Source organism: Amblyomma americanum, chromosome 1 (genome assembly GCF_052857255.1).
Source record: "Amblyomma americanum isolate KBUSLIRL-KWMA chromosome 1, ASM5285725v1, whole genome shotgun sequence".
NCBI lineage: Eukaryota > Metazoa > Arthropoda > Arachnida > Ixodida > Ixodidae > Amblyomma > Amblyomma americanum.
In genome coordinates, this window is record NC_135497.1 from 111,323,387 (window position 1) to 111,346,973 (window position 23,587).

A 23,587-nucleotide genomic window follows, 5' to 3' on the forward strand; every position below is an offset into this window, starting at 1 on the left:
AGGGTGAGTTTCTCCAGTCTCACCTTTTGCCCATTTCATGTGTTTGAGCACATAGCGTAGGAATGCAGAACCTAATTTACAGTTCAATGCAGTTAGCATGGGTGGCAGAGGCAACTTGAAAGAACACGAGGAGACATCGACGGAAAAAAGGTCAATTCTGGAATCAAAGCGGGCGCGATTGAGGGAGATGGTGGCTGTACTACAGTGGCTAAATGGCAGAAAGACTCCAGGCTTGGGCATGACATCGCTAGAACTGGACCGCCAATTAGAAGATGTGGACTAGAAGCTAGATGAGGCAAAGCGGTGGAGTAGACCGGGGGGCGCAAAAACACCCGGCATAAAGCCAGTGGTTACGCCGCCTGAGCTAGAAGTTGGCATGGTGTGTGAATCGGGCACAAGGAAAGAAAACTGCCTGGGAGATGGAAACTCTTCTGAAATGGGTACCGAAAATAGCATTCGTAGGAAATGGCTAAAAGGCGTAGACAACGCACTGACTGCGCGCTCCGAGCAGCCGTCTGCTTCGTGGGTGGTCACCGAAGAGCAGGACGACAGTAAGAACGAATGCTCCGCAGAAGGGGATATCAGATCCATACTGCTACCATCCCAAGCAGCGGGCAGGAAAGCTGAACGGTTTAATGCAGACGACAGTTATGATGTCGTGTTGGATTTGCCCCCAAAGAATCGGCACGATTCTCAAATTTCATAAGGTGGGATGATCTTGAGGACGTAAATGAGGTGACCCACCGATCGAGCAAGCCATCGCAGTTGCGGGAGGCGACCGCAGAGGCAGAATTGCAACGGCCGCAAAGGGAAAATTCCTCAGGCGAGTCGAGAGAAACGGCCGATGCCGATCGCGTGGGCAGTACAGGCGAGGAGTTGCCAGCAGCAAAGCAAAGCTTAGTATGCAGAGCGCGCGAAGCACCCAATAAGGCGTGAAGTGTTAACTCTGCACCAGAAGCAAAGGTCGAGAGCGCACCCAGTGTGGTCATCTCAGAAAGGGACAAGACAAAGCCATCGGACCGACCTACAGAGCGTCCGGTCGGGTCATCAAAGGAACCAGAGTCAGGTAACCAAAAGCCGGCTGGTTCAGCTTTCGAGTTCGATGAAACTATGCGGCGGGCGAGCATTAGCCACGCTGGGCACGCGGTTTCCATGGTCGCGGGTTCAGACGGTGCGAACTGGTTCGTGAGAATTGAGCCAGCAGCATGCACGAGACTGAACCACGGCAGGGCATGTAACAGCGCAGGACTCCTTTCACTGTGTCTAACCTTGACAGGTAGAACCAGCCCGACTAGTACGTGCGGCTGGGATACGACCCCGTGCTTCAGAAAAGGCTCTTTGCGAACACCGGAAATTAGGAGCAAATCTCAAGGAAGGTTCTTCCAAGGGGTACTGTGTATGACTACAGTCAGGGACGTGTATGACCCCGGAGGACGCTAATGACGCGACATGTGCCACTGCCACCCGACCCCAAGGCGCCCTCGAAGGGCATCTTAGCAGTTATGCTCCTTAGAGTATGTAGCGCGCCAGGTTGCGGAGCAAATTCAGACACGCACATGGGCAGAGGGTCGGACTGGGGGACTCCAGGTGTTTGTGACAGTGCTCAAAATGTAAGACACAAGTCGACGCTGTGTGCGCAAGCGATGGCAGCGGTTCCATAGACTGACCATCAATATTGGGAACTGCCCACTTGCACACCGAGTTTTGTTGTGCTTGGCATATGCCGTTGTGAGTTGGAATGTGTGTGCATTCGTTTTGTTTTGTTCCCCCTCCCAGCGATGAGTCATTGTGCCCCGATGCACTGCTAAGTTTGCCCTCTGGGTAGCATAAAGTTGATCATCAACCCATGCAATGCAGTCATTCTCCAAGGTACCACTGGGCCCCTTGTAAAATCTTTGGAGGGAGGTGTAGGGGGTCAATGAGTCAGCATCAGGAGCGTGGGACGGTGAGAAAAAAAACAGCATTCCTTGAACATATTTGCCTATGTAGGAACGGGGGCCGGTGACAGGCATCACCGTGTGGCTGGTTGTCAGCGGTTCATCAAAGGTCAGGGCCATTGCCTTTTTGCCTCCGGCCACATCCCCTTGAATGAAACCGCTGGCAACGAGGTGCAACAAAGAACCCCCCTCCCTTCCCTTCCAAGGGGAGACTGCATGCCATTACCTTTCCAACTCTTTGGAATGTCTCTCAGTAAGGCATGTTGCTGGGCAAGTTGGTTAAGCATTTTTGAAACTTGGAAAGAATCCACCTTGGCGCAAGTAAAACCACAAGTAAATCCTTTGTGTGTGTGGTTTTACTTGCGCCAAGGTGGATTCTTTCCAAGTTTCAAAAATTGGAATGTCTCTAGTGTGGGAACGTGGGAACCGCATGCGGGGTCATAGCTGGTTGTTCTAGGGAGGCGCCGGATTGACACCTGCGGAAAGGGACTCCCGCTTCTGTCTAGTTTGTGTTTGTTTTACTTTGACGGAGGGTTTGGCATGCACTATCAAGGTTGTAGGGTGGGACGCGCGCTTTGGAGAGCCAATCGCTTTTGTGGGGATCACTCTGTGCATCGCATTTTGTAAATAATTTGATTACTTTTTTGGGGGATTTTGTGTTTTGGGGAAGATGGTTAACATGGTCAAAGTTGAAGGGGGCAGCATGCAGCAAGCCACCAATAGTGTTGAGGCTTGCTGCTATTGGACGCCACCTAAGTGCGAGGAGGACTCCCGAGGGCTTAAAAACCGAGCCCGGGAGCACAATTCGTCATTCTGGGCTAGGTTTAGAAGCTCTGAATCTTCGGCTATGCCGAGGAGGGAAGATTTCCCTGTTAGCCAGTTCCATCTTGTTTGCCACTCTGCTTAAATATGCTGTTTTTGTAAATAACATGAACTTAACTTCATTTTCTCGTCAACTCCCGCCACCACAAGTTGTCACTACCCCATCGCTGATGGAGCACCTCAGGTGCGACTAGCGTTCCCTTCCCGAAACCGTCTTGGACGACGCACCCCTGGTGCAAGAAAACGGACCAAGCAAGAAGGAACTTTACTGCCCTTGTGAAAATAATGCCTGGTTGCACGCTCCTCGAATAACAACAAAAAGTGATGCATTGTGTAGGCCTTTGTTTGGCCTGTAGCACACGAAACCGTTCATCGTAAAGTATCACAGTCTGTTAGACTTGCTGATGAAAAAGGACAGCTGCTTGTCGCAGCCGTTCATCCTTGTGCAAAGACGCACCTTGACATGAAAGTCTGCGGTGCCTTCCACCAAATCACCAAATCATGCATCGCCTTTCATGGCATTCATTTTTGATGGCACCAGTTGGTAAAACCGTGCCGTTATAACATTATTGGTCCCTAGGTTCTTTCCAAGGGCGGGTGCCATGAGGGCTTGAATGCGCTTTTCAAACTTTGCGCTAAGCAGACGTGCGGGTTTTTCAACTGCTGGGCTGAATTTACGGCGCCTCTTCATTCGTTTCAACGGAGTTATGCTGCCACACTTGTTCATTGTATCTGATACACAGTCCATTGCTCTAATGCACATTTTGGCGATAATACCGCCGCTGTTCATAATAAGCGAGCGTTTGCTATAACTGGAGCCATTACAAGTAGGCTGAACTGTAGCAGAATTTTCAATTTCAATTTTTTATTTTTCACATGTACACATGGTGAGTGTCGAGGGGGAAAAAGCCAAACATTGTGGCTTAAAATGCCCCTTGGCCACTACATTGCAGGGCTGCAGGCAACATGCAAGTAACATATCCAAGCAACATCGCGAAATGCATACAAACAATGGTTGCCAAAAACGACTGGCGCATCATTAGAAAAAAAATCAGGAAACCAAAAGTCAAGAACATCACGGAAAAAAAGGAACAGAACAACATCGCACAGAAAAACAGGTCTTTGGTTATTCAAATCATCTTTGGTTATTCAAATCAGTGCAAATTTCATGGAATGAAGTAAATCAAAGAAGCAATGAAAGCATGATGAAATCTAAAAAGTGGCACATACACACTGTACATCTTTGCGGCATGCTCGTGAGCATGAATCTTTTTTAGAAGAATTACTATGGCCACTGAGCCACTGCAGCGCGTCCAGCAGAAAAATCAAGATAAGACTGCTATGCAAATCAAATTACTGAATAGTATTTAAATGACACTGCGGTACAACTCAGTGTGCAGCATTAGTATACTAATCTACTTTTTAAGAATTACTTGGCAAGCCCAGTGTATTTAGGGGAGGCCCCCAAAGTAGTATATATTTCAATTGGATGGATGCTATGCGCAATTACCGTATATACTTGTGTATAATCCACTCTCCTGTACAGCCCGCACCCCCTACTTTCGGCCGCAAAAATTTGAATAAAAAGAAAACTAAAATGTACCAAAACGCGCCTTGTCTTATAAAGTCCTACAAGATGGCGCCAGTTAGTTTTTCCCACACCGCATCCATTATCATCATAGCTGCGCAACAAGGCAGTTTTCACGGTGCCTTGCACAGCGCCAATTGGTCTTTGTTACCCGGTGTTTCGCTCGGAAGTGTGTGGACTGCCTGGGGAATCTGTTGTATAGCGTGCGCTGTCGTGTGGCAGGCCTTTGAACGCGAACGAAAAGCAATGGGCGAGCACAGATGGTCCTACACTGCAGGCTTCAAACTTCAAGTGGAAAAATACGCTGAGGAACACGGTAAATGGTAGGCTGGGCGCAAGATTGATGTCGACGAAAAGTGTGTTCGTTGCTGGTATATGCAAGTGCAAGACCTCGCCGGGACTAACCCAACCCGGAATACTTTCCGTGAGAAACAGCGCAAGTTTCCAAAACTTGAAGAAGACCTCGTCAAGTATATTCACACTACTAGGAGCATCGGTTTCGCGGTGTCTACGGAAATGATCCGCATGAAAGCAATCGCTATCGCTCAGCACATGAACATTCGACCTGCGGACTTCAAAGCCAGTCAAGGGTGGCTTCAAGGTTTTATGAAACGGCATAAACTCTCCATCCGCCGTCGAACAACAATGTGCCAGCAGCTGCCAGCTGAATACGAGGACAAATAATGAAGTTTCATCACTTTGTCAACGCACTTTGGAGGGAGCATGAGTACAACCTCTCACAGGTAGGCAATCAGTCCCCTGTCTGGTTCAACGCCCCTGAAAATTGCACGAGGGAAGTCAAAGGGGCAAAAAGTGTCTCCGTGCACACTACTGGCGCCGAACAGCAAAGGTGCACAGTGATGCTTTGCATCACCGCTGATGGAATGAAGCCTCCACCCTACATTGTCTTTAAGAGAAATACTCTGTCAAGAGAGAAGCTCCCTCAGGGTATCATAGTCCGGGTGCAAGAGAAAAATTGGATGTCCGACGAATTGTTCATAGACTGGCTGAAAACAGTGTGACAGAACCGACCAGGAGGCCTACTATTCCGTAAAGGCCTTCTTCTGCTCGACAGTTTTAGAGGGCACCTGGCAGACTGCCGAATGGACTTGGCCGTAATTCCTGATGGCCTGACAAGCGTGGTGAAGCCACCCAATGTTTGCTTTAGCCAGCCATTCAAGACGAAATTTCGGCAGAGCTACGCCGAAGTGGATGGCCGCGGACAACCTCGGAACAACTCCGACAGGGCAGCTGAAGCAAGCGTCCCTCCAGCAAGTTTGCGCTTGAATTTTGCATGCGTGGCGTTGGTTGCCAGCGGACACCATCTCGAAAGAGTTTTAGAGTCACAGGGCTGTCAAATGCCATGGACGGCACAGAGGACGACCAGCATTGGGAGTACGCCAAGGAGGCGAGCTCATCCAACAGCAGTAAGAGTGCTGAGGAGCTAAGTTCGTCAGACGGCGATTAGCACGAAAGCGGCAATGAATGGTGAAATAAAATGTTCGTATATGTCACCAGCTTTTTAATTATCTGACGTAGTAATCGCAGTGGCACCACAGTGTGTTAATGTGTAGCTATAGGCCTGATTCCTGTATAACCTGCACCTGAGAAAATTTGATGAAAAAAGTGCAGCTTATACACAAGTATATACGGTACTCCCCAGTTAAAATAAACTTCACCTTGGGGGTTTCCCCAAATTACACTGAACTAGCACCATTCCAGCTTCAAGTTGTTGATCTATTTGACCCTGCCCTGCCATCTGCTAGCTGTCCTGATTAGGTTTGTTGTCACAAGAAATGGCCCAGACTGGCGATGCTCCCAGGTTCAATCCCCCAGAGGACATATTTTTCTTCACCTGTGCAGCTTCTCTGTACAGCTTTACTTTGTAGCTGTATGGCTGCGCCCAGGTGAATGCTAGCGAGAAATTGCACCCCGAATGGTTACTGGGTAATTTGACAACTAAGTGGAGTCACAAGCCCAAAGAACCTAAGTGAAATATGACAAAAAGAACACCACTAACAACGCAGCTCGTAAAGATGCCTCATGCACTCTGGTTTGGTAACAAATGTTATCAGTGATGCTCAAATGTGGTACTCATCACAGAGTTGCATGACAGGCCTAATGCTCTTTTCAGTTGAGAAGTGACAAACAGGCAACAATAATTTGCAGTATGGAAGCGACTGATAGAGACAATTGCTAAGCAAGTACAGTGAAAGCTCGTCACTACGAACCTCACACTTGTGAGTATTTTCAGATTTACAGACTTTTCCAAAATTCCTGCCAGAATGCTTATAATTTCAATTGCGAGCTTGTAAATGCCTGGAACAGGCTATATAAAATATTTCATTACAATGAATTTCAAAATAACAAACATTTCAGAATAACGTGCATAATTTATTTGGTCGCCAATAGTAAAGGCACTGCATTATTATGCACTTGCCCCGAATTAACGGTGCCGAAAACCCTACCAAGGTGCTCGATTTACAGTGTGCGTCGCTGCTGATCATCAGTCTCACGCCAGAAGCTGGGCGTGTCGTGATGAGATGAAAGCTCGACTAAGGGTTCTGCTGGTGCCCTAAGAACAAGCAACGACAGTTTTCGCTCAAGAAGGCATGACAACGAACAAATAGACCCATCTCCGAGAACAGTCTGATCGGTTAGTTTCGGTTTCACTTTTCTGAGCTTCGCGCCAGCCCGCACCGACGGCGGCTCGACCAGTCAGCATCTACCAGCCAATCTTACCCAGCTGAACACTGTTTCAGACACTGAGTGGCATGTCACTGCTGTTTTCTTTCCCCATTTTTTTTTCTCAATGCTACAGCGCCGCTGAGCAATCTCCTTCCCTTCCATCTGCATGGTTCTATTCTTCGAGTGCGCCGAAACTGCGCGCTCATGATGTGCCATTTGGTGTTTGTGTGGTGAAGCCTCCACACACGCAGCGGTGCCACTTTTGATTAGGGTTTGATATTTTTCTAATTTTTCTAATTTTTTCAGGCATTAGCTTTAAACTTGATAATAGGAGAAAATCAGAGCTTTTTGTGGAAACATCTGAAAATTCAGGTTTTTTTCAAATTAAATTTACAAACTAATAATTTATACAATTTTTTTCATTGGAGGGTAACAATTAGGAATATGTTTCAGGCTGGCAAGCAGAGAAAAATTGGTGTTCTCAAGAAAATATTCCGGAATTTGGTGTTTTTTTGCAAATTAATAACTGCTGGCAGTAAAAGAGCCTGGGATCAGTTTCGAGTTTTACCCGATTTTTCAGGTACATGTTTGGGGTACAAAAATCTAGCAAAATCGGGTTGTACCCGAAAACAAAGAACCCTACTTATGATGGGTGTGGCATGGTAGCGGTAGAGCTCCACCGCGTCACACCATGAAAGATGCGGGAGGCTCTTATGATTTTGGAGTAGTTCTGTTTTGATGCCTCCGACAGTATGCATGCAATAAAGCATTGATGGAAACATGAAAGGTAGTCATTGCTGCTCCAGTCTCATTCAAAATCAGGCAACCATTGCCCAGTCTTTCACCAAATAAATTTACTATGATGCAAGTAATACTTTAGTCTTTTTGGGGTCATTCAATAATTCAAACATTTTTTCCGTTCCCTTGGGCTTCAATTAACGATCTTTTACTGTGCTAGCTTTGATTACCAAGTATTTCATTATTATGATATTTATATTATATATAATGAACAATTGATGAGTCCCACGAAATTTTTTTTTAATTGGTTTTTGGGGGAAAGGAAATGGCGCAGTATCTGTCTCATATATCATTGGACACCTGAACGGCGCCGTAAGGGAAGGGATAAGGGAGGGAGTGAAAGAGGAAAGGAAGAAGGAGGTGCCGTAGTGGAGGGCTCCGGAATAATTTCGACCACCTGGGGATCTTTAACGTGCACTGACATCTGCACTGACATCTGCACTGACATCGCACAGCACACGGGCGCCTTAGCGTTTTTCCTCCATAAAAACGCAGCCGCCGCGGTCGGGTTCAAACCCGGGAACTCCGGATCAGTAGTCGAGCGCCCTAACCACTGAGCCACCGCGGCGGGTTACGCGAAATATGCTGTATTGCGATTTCACTGTACAATCTTGTCTGCAATTATAAGTCTGTACACTATGCCACCCTAAAGTTGCATCCCTGATGATGTTGCTACAGAAATTTTAGTAGATAAGCATCTTTTCTAAATGGGGTAAATCCCTTTAGACAGACAGCGCAATAGAACCACACTGATGAGCCCAAGTATATTTACTGCTATCATAAGCAGCTTGCAGCTTCGATTTAAATGCACACCACCAATCATTTCAACCACCTGGATTTCTTTAACGTGCACTGGCATCGCATAGTACACGGGGCCTCTAGAATTTCGCCTCCACTGAAATTCAACCGCCGCGGCCGGGACTGAACCCACGTCTTTCAGGTCAGCAGCCGAGCACCATAACCACTGAGCCAACGCGACCATTCACAAAGATTGCGCAAGCATCAATATTAAAATGTTAGTATGTGACATCAGTCGTCTGCTGCCATGAAGAGTCGCTTATTAGTAGCCCTTACTCCCAAACACATGTTATGCATCTCCATGCAACATAACTCCGATTTATAATGAGATCCAGCAACATTACATCCAATGTCAAAGATATAAGTGAGAAAGAAAAGAACAATTTGTTATCAAACTACTGGTTTCTTACATAATAACAAAGAAAACTGTAAACCTATTGTGAACACTTGCCACATAGCGCTAAACAGACACGGACGCAGGGAGACAAACAGGACGGGCGCTGTCCTGCTATTTTGTGTCAATGCACTTCCAAAAAAACTGCTTCCCACACTCTGTATAGCAATACAGATAAACTATTTTTACAGCACCAACTTTAAAAATTACCATCAAATACTAACCATGTAGGATAGCGTGATGGAATCCCTCCACAGCACCAGATGTGTCACAAGGTGACCAGCCTGTTTGAGAGATTATGCAATTAACAATGAGTCAGCAAGCAATATTCAAGAGTGCAAACCAAGAAGTAATGCAGGAATGTGACTGGGTTATGGCATATTTGTTCAGCATTTGGGAGCAGCCAGAAGTGTGTTTAGGAACAAGAAAATGGGCTTTTGGACCAAATGTTCATAGACGCATGTCCCAAAAAAATCAAGGGCATCCATGCTACACAAAACCTTAATAGCCAGGCATAGAAATAGGAGATGCCTAATAATAAAAAAAAAATGTTCTCATACAACATTGCTCTGCAAAAAAAAAAAAAGGGCTTTATTGGTGATGTGCTAAGGGAATGGCTTGCTAAAAAAGTGTTCCGAGTGCTGCATTTTGTTCCAAGACACAACAAATGTTCATGTCTGAACAGTCATTGACTAGAATAATGTTCCCATAAATGTCGCTCTTCAATTTAATCCTGCACACTTCAAAAGCACCATCAAACAACTTTTCTCTTAGCTTTGTGCTTGCCCATCGCTCATGAACAGCCATATACTGAAGGGGCCTTGGAGTATTTAAACAAATAAACAAAAAAACAGCCACAAAGCAGTAAGGACATGGACTAGCACCAACCACCATTATGTGCCAATGGCATCACAAACAGGGAACACCTCTTCTCACTAAATTTGGAACCACAATGTGCTTTTAAGAAAGGAATACTAGCACGGCTATGGCCAATACTAACAAAGAACAGAAGTACATTCAGTATAAGCCCAAGCCAATTCTCAGGCTCACATACTCATACTTCCAGCATGTCCGAGTTCAGCAAGAACACAGTAGTAGCCCCAGAGATTTTCCAAAAACCCTACGATATTTCTGATCAGTCAACTACCATACTGCACGCACACTACTGAATAGTAATTTCTCCATGTCAACCACCTCCTGCATGTGACATGCATGTTTACCCAGTGAAACAGTAAAAGGAAACAACTTTAAGGCAAATTAATAGCGACCGCAATTTCGGCTGCTGTAGTCTGAACTTGTCCCAGCAGGTTCACGCTGGACATAATAAATCCCAACTCACATGACAAAATTAAATACCAAAAGTAAACCCGACCTTGAGTAACAAAAAAAAAAAAGATCCTCCTGCTCATTTTACCAGCCAGAAGTGCACAGTCAGCACATACAACGCTGCCTCACAGATAAGCTAGACAACAACGGCCCAACAATGGGCCTTTTTCATGGTGGCACTCTGCGCATGTGGCCGCAGTGCATTGCGGGAAGCACGCAACCGCCATATTTTTTTGGTGGTTCATCGGCGGGCTGCGTCGCGCGATCAGCGCTTCGCTGCTGCGTAGCTGTCGCCAACTCTGCGCGCCTGCTGAAATCACTGGCGGGGTGCCTCAACGATGCGCCGCCGTGGGATGCTTTAATTCTAGCAAAAAGCCAGGAAAAGTAAGATTTTTTAGATTCCCTATGGCATCCTGCATGAAGCCAAAAGAGCAGAGTGGGCACAGGAAATCTGCCGTGTGAATGTTGATGGATCTCCGTGACAGCCAACAGCCAACTCGCGTGTCTGCAGTGACGACTTTGTGTCAGGTAAAAACTTCTTTTCTTTGTTCTTGCACTCTATTTTCTAAGTAACTGTAGCGCGAAGTGCAAGGTGCAATGCCTCTGTTGTCCATTTGCTAGCATAGCAGAAGTGGCTGCATGAAAAAATGAGCGGAAACTGCGCGGGACTGTCTGCTAGCACCCCGGATATTATAATAACTTCAGTAGAACTTGTCGGGCTGGTTGGTTTATATAGATGCAAAGATCTGCGCAAACGAGACACGGACGGCGAAGAGGCAAAGACAGCGTTTGTGTGCGTCTTTGGCTCTTCGCCGTCCGTGACTCGATCGCGCAGTCCTTTCATTGCAACTGTAATATCAGTGCCGCATATGAATAGAAGGGAGCCTAAAAGATAGGGTGAAAGGTAAAAGGAATGTAGTACGCCTAAGGGAACATGTGCGAGCCGCGGCACGGCCGGTCTCGAGGGAAGCGCGCGACCACAGTGTTCACCGAAACAATGACGACAGCTCGAGAATGCCGGATACCTTCCGCTTAGGAGCAACTCTCCTGCGAGAGCAGTCGCCTCAACATATTTTGCTGCAGTGGTCTGTGCCCATTTCAGACCATCTCAGTGGAATGGACTATGCGAATGCGAGTTGACGGCTTCGTCAGCTGACTCACCAGCCAGCCGAATACGCCAGTCAGTAAGCACCTCGGTGCCTCCACAGCGCTCTAGCACGCTGTGAGATCGTTTGCGCATCATCAACAGCCCTGGCACAGCCTTGTTATAAAACAACGAGCACGCTCGACTGGGTATCTCAACCGGACTTTCAATCCATTTGCTTCCAGTTTGTTATTCCTGAAACTGCAGTGATTAGAGTGACGAGAGTTCACAGCTCTGAAAAAGGTCAGGTTGACATGCATTTCCCTTACGTTTTATTTTTTGCAGGGGTGCCTTCTCATTTCATGGACCATCCAGATTACGCGCCATTGATCTTCGAACACAAGAATGCTAGCCGCGTCGGCGCTGTCGCCCGCCCTCTCCACATCAGCAGCTCGCCCTAGGACGAGTGCTGATGAACGCAACATTCAATGCGCGAGTATTTCTCATCTTTGAAAGCCCACTAATTGTGCAGTTGCCAGTTCGATGCGCCAAAGTGCATGTCAATCACATTCTCATTAACCAGCGGCACAGAAGTCTGATCATTGGTCCACTGCTTGCTCGCGTCCAAAAATTACGCTAAATCCATTGGCAAAAACGTTGTCAGCTCAACAGAAAGAAAACTTTCACAGCAATAAAGGCAAAAGCATACTGAAACGCAATAGAGACGTTCGGGTGAGCACGAAAACTTCGGCAAATGATCAACCGACCAAAATGACGGCTGCAGACTGCGCGACGCGAACCGACCGACCGAACCACCAGTTGTAATTCGGCGGCCGCCGCTAGGGGCGCTCTCCCAATGTGAAAAAGGCCCATTTAGCAACCAATGTCCCTGAAAAGCAATTGATCAAATGACACAGTCTGAACTGCTTTTTGGGGGCACTGATTCATTCAGTAAACTCAGCTCAATTTACCAACACTGATCAGAAGGAAAATATGAAACAAAAAAATTTAACAGTACATGATTAGGTGCAATTTGTTGCTCCCAGCTAGCCGGAATGAGTTTCCCAAACAATAATTTGGGCATGCTGCTATTAACAAAGCTGTGCATCCACCAGTCTTTTCACCAACACGGAACTCGCAGTCACCATCCTCCAGTGTACCAGTTTCTAAGCTCCGACTTCAATTAGTTTAGAACACACCTCATCAAGGCTTCCATATATAATGTGCAAGCAAGAGGATCAGCCACAGAAACTACTACTTATCCTCCATAGAAATGATGGCAGACACTTCTGAAGTTAGCAACACTACACTGGACTTTCAGAACTGCATATCACTGCATACTTTCCAGTATACACTAAACTGTTGAAAAAGCAAACTGTACTGAGCAAGATATACACATATCACTGCAGACCTTCTAGTATACACTAAACTGTTGAAAAAGCAAACTGTACTGAGCAAGATACACACATATCACTGCAGGCCTTCTAGTATACACTAAACTGTTGAAAAAGCAAACTGTACTGAGCAAGATACAAAATGGCAAAAGCATTGCTAGCTTGAGGACACTGCGCTTTATTCTCACTCAACACGTAACAAAGAATGTTTGCCTTTGTTAAATGCGCTCTTGGCAACCCTGTGCAAAAATTGTTGGGCTACATAAGAGTCAACATTTTTCAACCCGTTGATAATCCATGCATTCGACAGCAAAAGAGCACCGAATTTTTTCCAAGAAAATCAAAACAGAATCAACAGCTCCACTAGTCACATTTTAGCCAGAAAGGTGAATGACATACTTACTAGAGCTGCAGCTGCCATAATACTGTAGAACTTGATCGTCTGCTTATTCTCTTCTAGTATCTGCTTTTGTCCTTTAGTCCCTTGCTTTCCTTTTTGAGGCTGCAAGTGAAAACACTATGCTAATGAGGAATGCAAAGTCATCAGTCATTGCTGTTGTATGCGCTATGAACACACAGGGTATGGAAAGAAGGGCGAGCACTGCTATTTTCGCTGACCACACCGTTTGGTTTGACATAAGAAAGCTGCAGCACGTCCATGGCCAAAACAGAATTTTCACAGCTTCTCATTACAGAGAAATGTACGTGAATGAGCAAATGGAATGCTTTGGCATGCAGGGTTTAACATAAGGAAGCTGCGTAATGGCAGTGAGGGACACCATAGTGATCGACTACAAAAAAATTTCCACCACCTGGGGCTCTTAACGTGCACTGACATTGCCTTGCATACGGCTGTCTTTTATATTTGGCTTACATTCAAAATATGGCCGCTGCAGCTGTGATTCGATCCACTAACCTTGGGCTTGGCAGCCGAACACCAAAGCCACTCAACCACTTTGACAGGTGATGGGAACTCTCATACCAATTTGCAAAAAACCACAATATTAAAACATGAGATGAAACAATGCTCAGTGTACAACGCTGTCCATAGTAAAGTAAAACCACATGGAAGAGCACAATAAGGAACCATTTTGGAGCACGTCAAGACCATTTCAAAGAGACCCAGAAAGGGGCTCTCAATAAAGGTTTGGTATGTCTGGGATGTTAAAAGACGACGGTTCATAATTATCCTCCAGCAAGAATTATTTTAATGCGTTTTGTGGAAGCTGAGTTACATGGAGACAAAATGGTTGTTGCTATGAAGGGGGGGAGGGGGATACTGGTCCCGACGTATGTTGGCCCTTTGGGCATCACTCTTGGGGACAAAATTTTGACTTCCGTGTATTCGCGCCTTTCCCTCTCCTCTCGCATGCCAAAACGGTGGCGCCCCTCCGCCGGCCTAGCCCACTCGGCCCCTCCCCTACCTCTGCCGGCTGCGGCGCACGCGGAGTGGCCGCGGCTGCGGTAGCGCGTGACGTCTCAATGGAATTTGGCGCTGTGGACCAATGATGACCCTCGGCTGCTGCCGTCATTTGCACGACGTGACGTCGTATGCCAGGTTTTCGCGCGAAAGCCTGGCACAGCGCGTCGCCGCGAGGCGCAAAAACGGGAATTTTTAAAAATGTATCGTAAATTTCCCGCTCACTTTCGAGGTCTCGTGCGTGGCATGAACGCTCGGTGGCCTTTACTCTACCATAGTGCAAGCCTTTTAATGCCAAGCTCAAACCCCCTTTCTGTGGCCCTTTAAAAGCACATACACAGGTAGCAGCTCAGATTATACAGTTGAACACTGATTACCAAGTTCGAAGGGGATCGTGAAATAGTTCGATATATTTCTGACTCGACACATAAAAAATAGAAAAAGAAAAGCTTTTGTGTAACCTAGAAGCAGTGTTGGACAAATGATTAGGAGAAATGTTTCCTTTGCAGCCATATGGCTGCGGTTGGGTGGACGTCGATGAGTAATTACTCCCTTATTACAAACCAAGAAGCAAGAATACATCGCATCCACACTTGACGCATTCTTGCAATGCTGTGCTGTCCACCATCGTGCTGGCAGCGCACCGCTAGTTAGGTATTTTCATGCTTAACCTGCTTTGCATCAAATCTGCATCAGAAGATGGTTAGGAACTAGCTGCTGCCTACCATAAGATGTTTGATCCTGTTACCAGTAAACTATAAATACAATAAATTCATAAAACTAAGGTATTGTTGGTTTCAGCAACAACTTTGGCAATGAATCATGCCAGGTGAGGGCCACCGGAAAAGCTTATACCCGTGTCACACAGCCGACTCGGAACTCCCTTGATCTTCCTTGGCGGCCTGTAACGAGCTTCTCAAGAGGGTCTGCCAGGCGCCCATTAGGCACTGTTCACTCAGTACAAGCACATAAAAGAATAACGTACGAAACAAGAAATTTTTTTAAATATTTCTTATTTTTCTCACAAAATGCAATTATCACATACAAAAAACATGTTTGCAAAAAACAAACAACATGTTCTCAGCGCAGCGCTTTTGCCCACTCTGCCGGACACCATGTGCGGTGTTGTGCAATGCCTGCGTAATGGATTGCAACCATTGTGACTCTGCTAATTTTCCGCTCCAACACTTCACTAGCAGAGGTTGTGCATGTTGCGCGAATGCGACCTCAATCATAATGTGCTACATGGCATGGAGTAATGCTACACGGCTACACATGCAAGGTGTGAGCATGCGCATGACAGATAAAAAGAAACGAAGTGGCGCAATCAAGGCAAGCCGTCAAGCACCAAGTATGAGAGTACACTGCAGTCATTAGAATTAAACCCAACTACCCGAGCTGGAATACTTTATTTTATGTGATAAAAACTAATATATATACTAGTAAAGACAAAATTATTGAAGAACATTATTTACGTACTCGGAAGTAAAACACATTGGAAAGGAGAGTACTCCCTTCACCCTTCGAGGGAGGTGATCGATCTCCTTTCGCTAGAAACAAACTTCCTTCCCTCAAAGACATCTGTGTGACATGGTGCACATCTTAAGACTACCTTGGTTGAAGGGATTTGAAAGGAGTTCAACCACACTCGTGTGACAGGGGTATTAGGTTGGCTTCACTGCATGACACCAATGTGGCGAGGAAAATGAGTACAAGAGACCGCAGGTCACCCTCAAATACTCCCCATGTTTACCTCGACACACAGTTTCCCAGTGCCAGCGCTGCCATCAGCTGGCAAAGGCAGTGTAGTCAATCCGTCTCCGCATGTGAAAAGGGTTCGAAGAACGCCCTTAGAAAAAGTGGCACTTAGGGGGCACGGCGCACAGTTCCACTGTACACGAACAAGAGTGCTACACTTTTGCATGGGATTTCCAAGTTGATGTTCTCACTGTTCGATATATCTGGGCTTGACTATACATGATTAAATTTGACAGAAATGATTTCATTGACTGTGCAGCTCATCATATCTAAATGTTCAAGAAACCTGTCATCAGTAACCACTGTCACATCTCAAGCCATTGGCACATTTTGCGTAGTGCAGGAGTACTAAGGATCTAAAAGAAAGAACATTTCAACACTAGCCTCAGTTATTCCAACGATTTTCTTCTTTACCTTTCCTTTAAACATGTTGCGGATATGGTGTCTTTCTTGTTAGTGTCCTTGTTGCGCCACCATTCATTTCATCATGCACCAACTTACCCCTCAGGCCATTATTCCAACATGACACTTCTCACATACTCTGCCAAATTATTGCTAAATTATTCTCATGATACACTGTCAAGACAAAACACACTGCACAAAAAATTCTTCCAAAGATATCCTTTCACTCTAATAGAACTATCAAAAGTGAAAAAAAAAATTGCAGGTGGTGGGCAGGAATTTAGCTCATATCAGTTTGGTACTATGGCTTGCTATGTATATGACGACAGGAATAAAGAAGATCAAGCTATTGAAAGTTGCTTCAAAACAGTTGAGTGTGCAGCCTTCTGTCCATCACAAGTGTGGAAGTGCTGGTCCTGTTAATAATAACATTCTAAAAGATCCACAGACACCTAATTTTAGTTGTGTGCTTTCTTCTTTCAAACGATGCGTTACACATTAGAATACATGGTTCACCATGTGGTTTTCGCTATGACCGCTAAATAATTTATAATTGAATTTCTTGCTTATGCTGTTTGGTTTCATCAACTGAACGACAAAACTGTCATCAGCATTGGCAGTGTTTAGATCACATGATGCCCAAAAAAAAAATGCACATTATAAGCGTTGATATGTTGCTTGTTGTCATTCCAGCTCTTGAATTGGGCTGGCCTAAGTGTCGTAGTGAATTGAAATTATGTAGCCACAATTATACTAGTTTTTTTTTCGCATGTCAAGTGACCTAAACACGTCGCGGCTATTCAGTTGATGAAGCTGAACTATCACCTAGAAGTTTTATAAATCATCTACCGGTCAAAGGCAAATACCATGTGCTGAACCATGTACTCAATGTCTAGCACATCATTTGAAAGAAGAAAACATGCAACTAAATTTAGTAGTCTAAGGCCCTTTAAAACATCTGCAAACAAGATATACATGCCGAGAAACGCACTTGAACCCCAAATATGAGGCTGTTCACACAAATGCACTGCATTCAACAGACTGTACCAACAGAAAAGTGGCGATGTCAACGAACCACTGTCATTGCTACAAGGCACTATGCCGAACGTCAAATTGCACAAAAACGAGTCTCTTCAAAATTCACCTTTCTGTTTACAGCTTCCAAACGAACAATTTTAACACAAGAAAAGGTTTAAAAACATTCCAGTTTCCTTCGTAAAAGTTAGAACGGTTGAAACGTTAGTACTTGCATTTATATCTACAAAATAAAAAAAAATAGAATGAAAGTACTCCACAGCTCATACCGAGAAAAGAGCCCAAAAAAAGACAGACTGGACAATTGAGTGGATAAGCGCTCACTCGGTCTAGTCTGTCGATTTTTGCGCTTTATTCCAATCACTAACGCTCTCACTCACCTTTCGATACTTCTGCACAATACTTGTTTAGTTGCTACCGACATATATATATATATATATATATATATATATATATATATATATATATATATATATATATATATATATATATATATATATATATATATATATATATACTCGTTCTTCCAAGCCGCATAGCAACAAGACAGCAGCGATTCGTGAGAACAGAGAGTATTAGCACTGGATTCACAACCAATTTATTTCGACTGCTTGCTGCCTGAAGTTGGATGAGAGCGAGTCCCACTATTGCCGACCTCAGCAACGGCACAAATGCGGCGACAATATTCCCGCGCCTCACAAGAGGGTCACTGCTACCCATTACTTCTACTTCTGATTCTGGAAAGGATGCAAAGCTATACGATTTAAGAGCTGCACACGAATACGAGTTATCAGTGACCAAAAAGAAAGTACTGAAGGCTAGGCTGTCAAACATCCATTCAAATGGGTGCATGACTATCGCATATGGCATGGTTTCTGTGTGCTCGGCTACGCAGGAAGCCGGTATATCATACATCGATGCGCATTCGACTCGTGCAAAGAAACTCTATAGGGTGTAAACGCTGCGCTACTTCAAGGACGTTGCAAGTCATCAGAGTACACAACTGGCGCACCTTAAAAGAAGTTTGTTTCAGAAACTGGTCGATATCGACAGACGTCAACATTACCGCCATTCCCGTCTTGTTGACTTCGAAGTTTTGCAGCGATGACTTCAGAAGGTGTAACAGCTAAAAGGGCCGATAACAATTCAGAACACTAGTGCACGTAAAATATTTAGTGCAAACTGAGTAGGCATTGACAAATTTGGAATAGGTCAAGGTAAAATAGATTGAGGGCTGACTGCGGGTCCCGCACTGGGCGAAGAAAAAAAAAAAAAGAACGATCACCTGGCTATTCTCCCGGCAGCCGTGAGAATTGCTTTAGCAATTTCTCATTCCGTTCGCCTTTCATTGGCTGCCTAAAAGCACGCGACAAATTGCCGCTAAATTGCTCTTACCATATCACTGATCTCTTGACTAAAACAAATACGCTGGCTGACAAGCAAAAAAATTGCCGGCATTGATTGATTAAAAACATTTATTTACTGAATATTCGTAGAACATGTCGGTGGCCCATCTAATCCGATAGTCCACTGGTTATTGCGGCAGTACTGGCCCTCCCCACCAGCCAGTGCTGACGGTCACGATCACCGCTGAGCAGAATAGCCTTCCACTGCTCCTCTGAGGGGTTTGGAATGGGGTCAACTATGGGATTGAATTGGCATGCCCAAACCATGTGGTAGAGGTTAGCTACCTCTCCACCACGGAGGAAGGAAAACTAATTTTTTCCTTTTTTCCTTCCTCCATGCGCTCCTCAGTGCGGGCACTGCCACTGCTGTAACTCAGCTGGCGTTGGGTATGTGTTGGCTTGTAGTTTCCTAAAGGCGTTCTCTACCCAACACCACATATATCGCTCAAATTGCCGAGTTTTTTTTTTTTTTTTCATGTGCATTCCATGACGGACAGGATTTTCATAGTTGCCATTAGATAGCTTCGTTTTCGGCCAAATTTGTTACAAGATTTTGGCAAAAAAAGAACAACATGTCCAGAATTTTTTTTATACTGATGTGAAAAAATTTTATGTTCTAAATAGAAAACCGTAGCGACAGTAGATACTTTAGCGAACTTTAGCCGTTTTAGAAGCACGCGCCTGTCTGCAGCGGTAGCCAGTTGCGTATTTTCGATTCTGATTTGTAGCGCTGTGGTGGCGCGTTGCGGTGGCGGTTTGACGCTTGTTCTCGTCTTTGGTTCGTAAGTCTGTTTTCAGTTATAACATTTTCCTGTCACCTGGGCACGAATCTGGACATATTGGTTGTTCGCTCTACCGACACTCAACCACAGTCTTGATGGAAGAATAGTGGCTAAAGTTGGCAATGTTGTCTTCGAGATTGAGAAGGCCCTAGAACAACAGGTCGGAGCGTTGCCGCTACCGTTCCCAGGTATGGACAAGTCAGGTGCAGCCGTGTGCTACTTTTACCAGCAGGGAAAATGCACCAAAGGATCTGCTTGCCCGTTTAGGCATATTAATGGTGACCGTTCTGTGGTGTGTAAGCATTGGCTCCGAGGTCTTTGCAAAAAAGGCGACCAATGCGAATTCCTCCACGAGTACGACATGACGAAAATGCCCGAGTGCTACTTCTACTCGCGTTTCAACTCGTGTAGTAACAAGCAATGCCCATTCCTGCACATCGATCCTGACGCCAAGGTTAAAGATTGCCCGTGGTATGATCGAGGGTTTTGCCGGCTTGGCCCCAACTGTCGCTACCGGCACACAAGGCGCGTCATGTGCGTCAACTACCTCAGCGGATTTTGCCCCAATGGGCCTCATTGCAAGTTTGTGCACCCGAAGTTCGACTTACCTGTAAGGCCCTGGACCGAATCCTAACGTTATATGCCACTTCTGTGGTGAGGCTGGACACAAAGCAGCATTCTGCTACAAGATGCCAGTAGAGAGCAGGGAAGGCCAGCACCACTCTCCCTCGCAGATCTACAGTGGAATGGAACGACGTGATTACGACGACGGCGGCGCAGGCACCCACACTGGAGGTGGACAACGGGGCTTCAGGCCACTGGATCAGGTCACCTGCTTCAAGTGTGGAGAAAAGGGACACTATGCAAATAAGTGTCCGAAAGGACATTTGGCTTTCCTCAGCAGTGCTCTAAATAACATCCCATGCATTTAGACTTCATGTGCATCATTGCATTCGAAGTTTGCTTCATTTCCTTTCCACCATGTCCGTGCATCATCATGCTCACCAGTGCTCTTCATAACACCCCATACATGTAGACTTCGTGTGCATCATTGCATTTGAAGTTTGTTTCATTTACTTTCCATCATGTCTGTGCCTCATCATGCTCCTGTGATAGCTTTCATCATCATGCTCCTGTGATAGCTTTGCATCATCATGTTCCTGTGATAGCTTTGGGTCATCATGCTCCTGTGATATCTGTGTGTCATCATGCTCATGTGATGGCTGTGTAAATGCATTTGTGGCAGTCACAAAAGTTGAGGCATTAATCACCTAACCATTGTTTTACATACAAGTGTGCGTGTGAGCATTTTCCCATCCTAAATCTTGTGATCTCATGTGCCTTTTTTAGCTGAACTGAAAATCTGATTGTTGGTACAAGTGAAAGGGTGCTACGTTTTAGGCATCCTGCATCATTTATACTACCATGCACCCACAAAGAAAGATCTAGTCAGTGATTGGGATGCATTGTAGTATGAATGTGAACACTACTATGCAACCAAAGACCTACAGCTTTGCAACCTAGTCAGAATGTAACCCTGCTTTGTCATCGAGGTCAGGTGTCCTTTCGAAATCAAGACCCAGCTAAGAAAGCTTGGGTGTCATTGATTTCTGTGTGCAGTAAAAGGTTTTTGATCAGCTTGACAGAAGTGAAAGTTCCTAAAAGCTTAATCACTCCGAGCTGAGTAAGTTCTACAGTTGTGCTGGCCACATTTGTCTTTATAGATGCAATGTTTATACATGGAGGTCTCCAAATTATTAATCTAAGCTTTCATTTTAAGGTAGTGTTCATCAAGCTACACCAAAGTGTTGCTGCTGGCCAGCCCTACAAAAATGCAGTTAAAGGCTTGCATCAATTACGGGTATGTTGTGCACAAATAGTACTTCCTATTCGGAGCATTGTGTGCCAAGGATAATTATTGTGGATGAAGTGCATTAAATTTCTACCCTGTGTACCTGCCAAATATTGTGCATTGATTGGACTTTTAAAGTAAAAGAATTCCTCTATTTTCCTACCTGCACAGATTTACAGAACATTGAAGTGAATCTAGAGTGGTGTTTGCATACACAAATGCCAACTACACCTTTCGATTCCAGGATGTGCCCATAAGCTGTGATTAAATTTGCTTCCTTTATTGTTTTCTTGTTTCTCATCTTTTCCTGTGGCAGTACATAACACTGTGGGGCTTGACTATTGTCAGCGGGAAATTATTTCCTATTAAGAAATGGTGAACGGCTTAGCATGGTAAGGCCACGTGCAAATTAGCTGCGCTAGCAATTTGGTTTTCACTTTGGTCTTGGTTCGAGGCTCGGTTTTCAAGGTCAAGCAGGCTTCAGACAGATGAATTCACTCTTAAGCTCTGCCTTAAGGCTATGAGGTGATAGCGTTAATGGGTTAATACCCAAATATGCGGAATTGGTAATTCTCTACATAATAGATTGCTGGGAGTCCTCATAGCACTCCTGGTGCAGTGGTTAAGCGATGTGACACTGTCCAGCAATGGCAGATGCTGCCACCAATGGGGCTTGTGAGACCCAGGTTTCCCTTCTCGAGCAACCTCAAGGTTGCCGAGAGGGGCTTTGGCTAGACAAACGTCTGCGAAATCTGAGATTGGGGGATTAACGTCCTGAAGCAACACATGGGCTATGATGAGTGTCATAGCGGAGGGCTCCGGACTAATTTCAGCCAGCTGGGGTTCTTTAACATGCATTGACATTGCACAACACACATTTGCCTTTTGTCTTTGGGAATCCATCAAAACATTGCAGCAGCCAGGGTTGACCAGAGTCCTCTGGCTCAGTACTTGAGTGCATTAACCACTGAGCCACCATGGCAGATGTACTTTCTTGTAAGTCAACTATATTGTGTAACATGTTGGTTAGTTACACGCCTGCATACAGCCATTTTTTCATCAGGGTAGGCACATGGCTACACACTGAATGAAAGGTCTGTGAGATGCTTTTTTTTCGTTCTATTTTGGGGTGCATCATGTAGTAAATTCATTGAAAATAATGTGCAATGAATCGGTTGGCTTTGTGCATCTGCTTAGGTACTTACTATCTGGCGCAAAAGTCTCCAGTATGCACAAGTGCCGTGCTGACTGCATTGTTGCATCGCCCGGCAGCTCAGCAATCGAGAGCATGCCTGATGTATACACACGGATGTTTGTCTGACAATGTCGGTGTGATGGCCTTCGGTTCCCTTAGCATGGTGTGAAAAGTAACACTGTTCCAGTTCCTCACTTCTCCGGATTCCATTAATTTTATTTGTTTGTTTACACTGTACCCTGCAGTGCCAAGCCATTAGAGCAGGAGAGTGGGCTTCACAGTGCAATAGATAATATTTGGTTACATAATTCCAACAAATAAGAACAATAAAAGTGCAAACAGGTCTTAAGGGCAAAACAAAGCAAGACCAGTGCAGTTACACCTCGCTCAGTAAAGAAACAAAAGTGGTGCTGCTGGCAATCGCCACATGCGCATTCCATTCACAGATTGTTTTCGGGAAAAAGGAGAACATGTCATTTGTTTTGCACTTAATTTTGCAAATCGTTTTCATGTTCCCTTCTGGCCGACATGTAGTGGGGGGATGGGGGGTGATAAATTTTTGCCTCTTGAAAGGGGAACTCAAATCGGAAAGCACACCACTGCGAAATAAGGGTTCCCCACAGTGGACAGTTTTATCGCCCTTTTTATTCAACACTGCACTGATCACGCTCCCTAGAAAACTTGGTGCTGATGATGTCACGATTTCGATGAATCACGGATCGGACGGGCAGATCGAGACGGCCCTACAAGAGGCGGTGGACGTCATAGACGGCCACGCCCATTGGGCAGGACTGGAATGCTCCCCACAAAAGTCGGAACTGCTGGTCATCTCCAATAACGGATGGGCTTGCACAACTATGCTGAATAGTATGGAACTGAAAATCCAAGGCAACGATATTCTGGAAGTA

The 23,587-nt window shown here is 45.3% G+C and overlaps 1 protein-coding gene and 1 pseudogene across 2 annotated transcripts in view; one reads left to right on the top strand and one right to left on the bottom strand.

Annotated features, from left to right (window-relative positions):
- Positions 1-18,741, bottom strand: part of LOC144113460 (transmembrane protein 208) — a 51,832-nt gene extending 33,091 nt beyond the window's left edge. Inside the window, exons 1-3 of one of the 2 annotated variants that reach the window (XM_077646544.1) lie at positions 18,457-18,741; positions 13,233-13,331; positions 9,250-9,309 (exon numbers count right to left, since the gene is read on the bottom strand). In XM_077646544.1, coding sequence (XP_077502670.1) covers positions 9,250-9,309; positions 13,233-13,331; positions 18,457-18,516 — 219 coding nt within the window. In that variant the 5' untranslated portion in view covers positions 18,517-18,741. The remainder of the gene's footprint in view (positions 1-9,249; positions 9,310-13,232; positions 13,332-18,456) is intronic. The other variant, XM_077646545.1, reaches the window with a different exon arrangement.
- Positions 18,742-19,657: 916 nt separating this feature from the next.
- LOC144113461 (cleavage and polyadenylation specificity factor subunit 4 pseudogene) lies at positions 19,658-21,771 on the top strand (annotated as a pseudogene).
- The last annotated feature ends 1,816 nt before the right edge of the window (positions 21,772-23,587 follow it).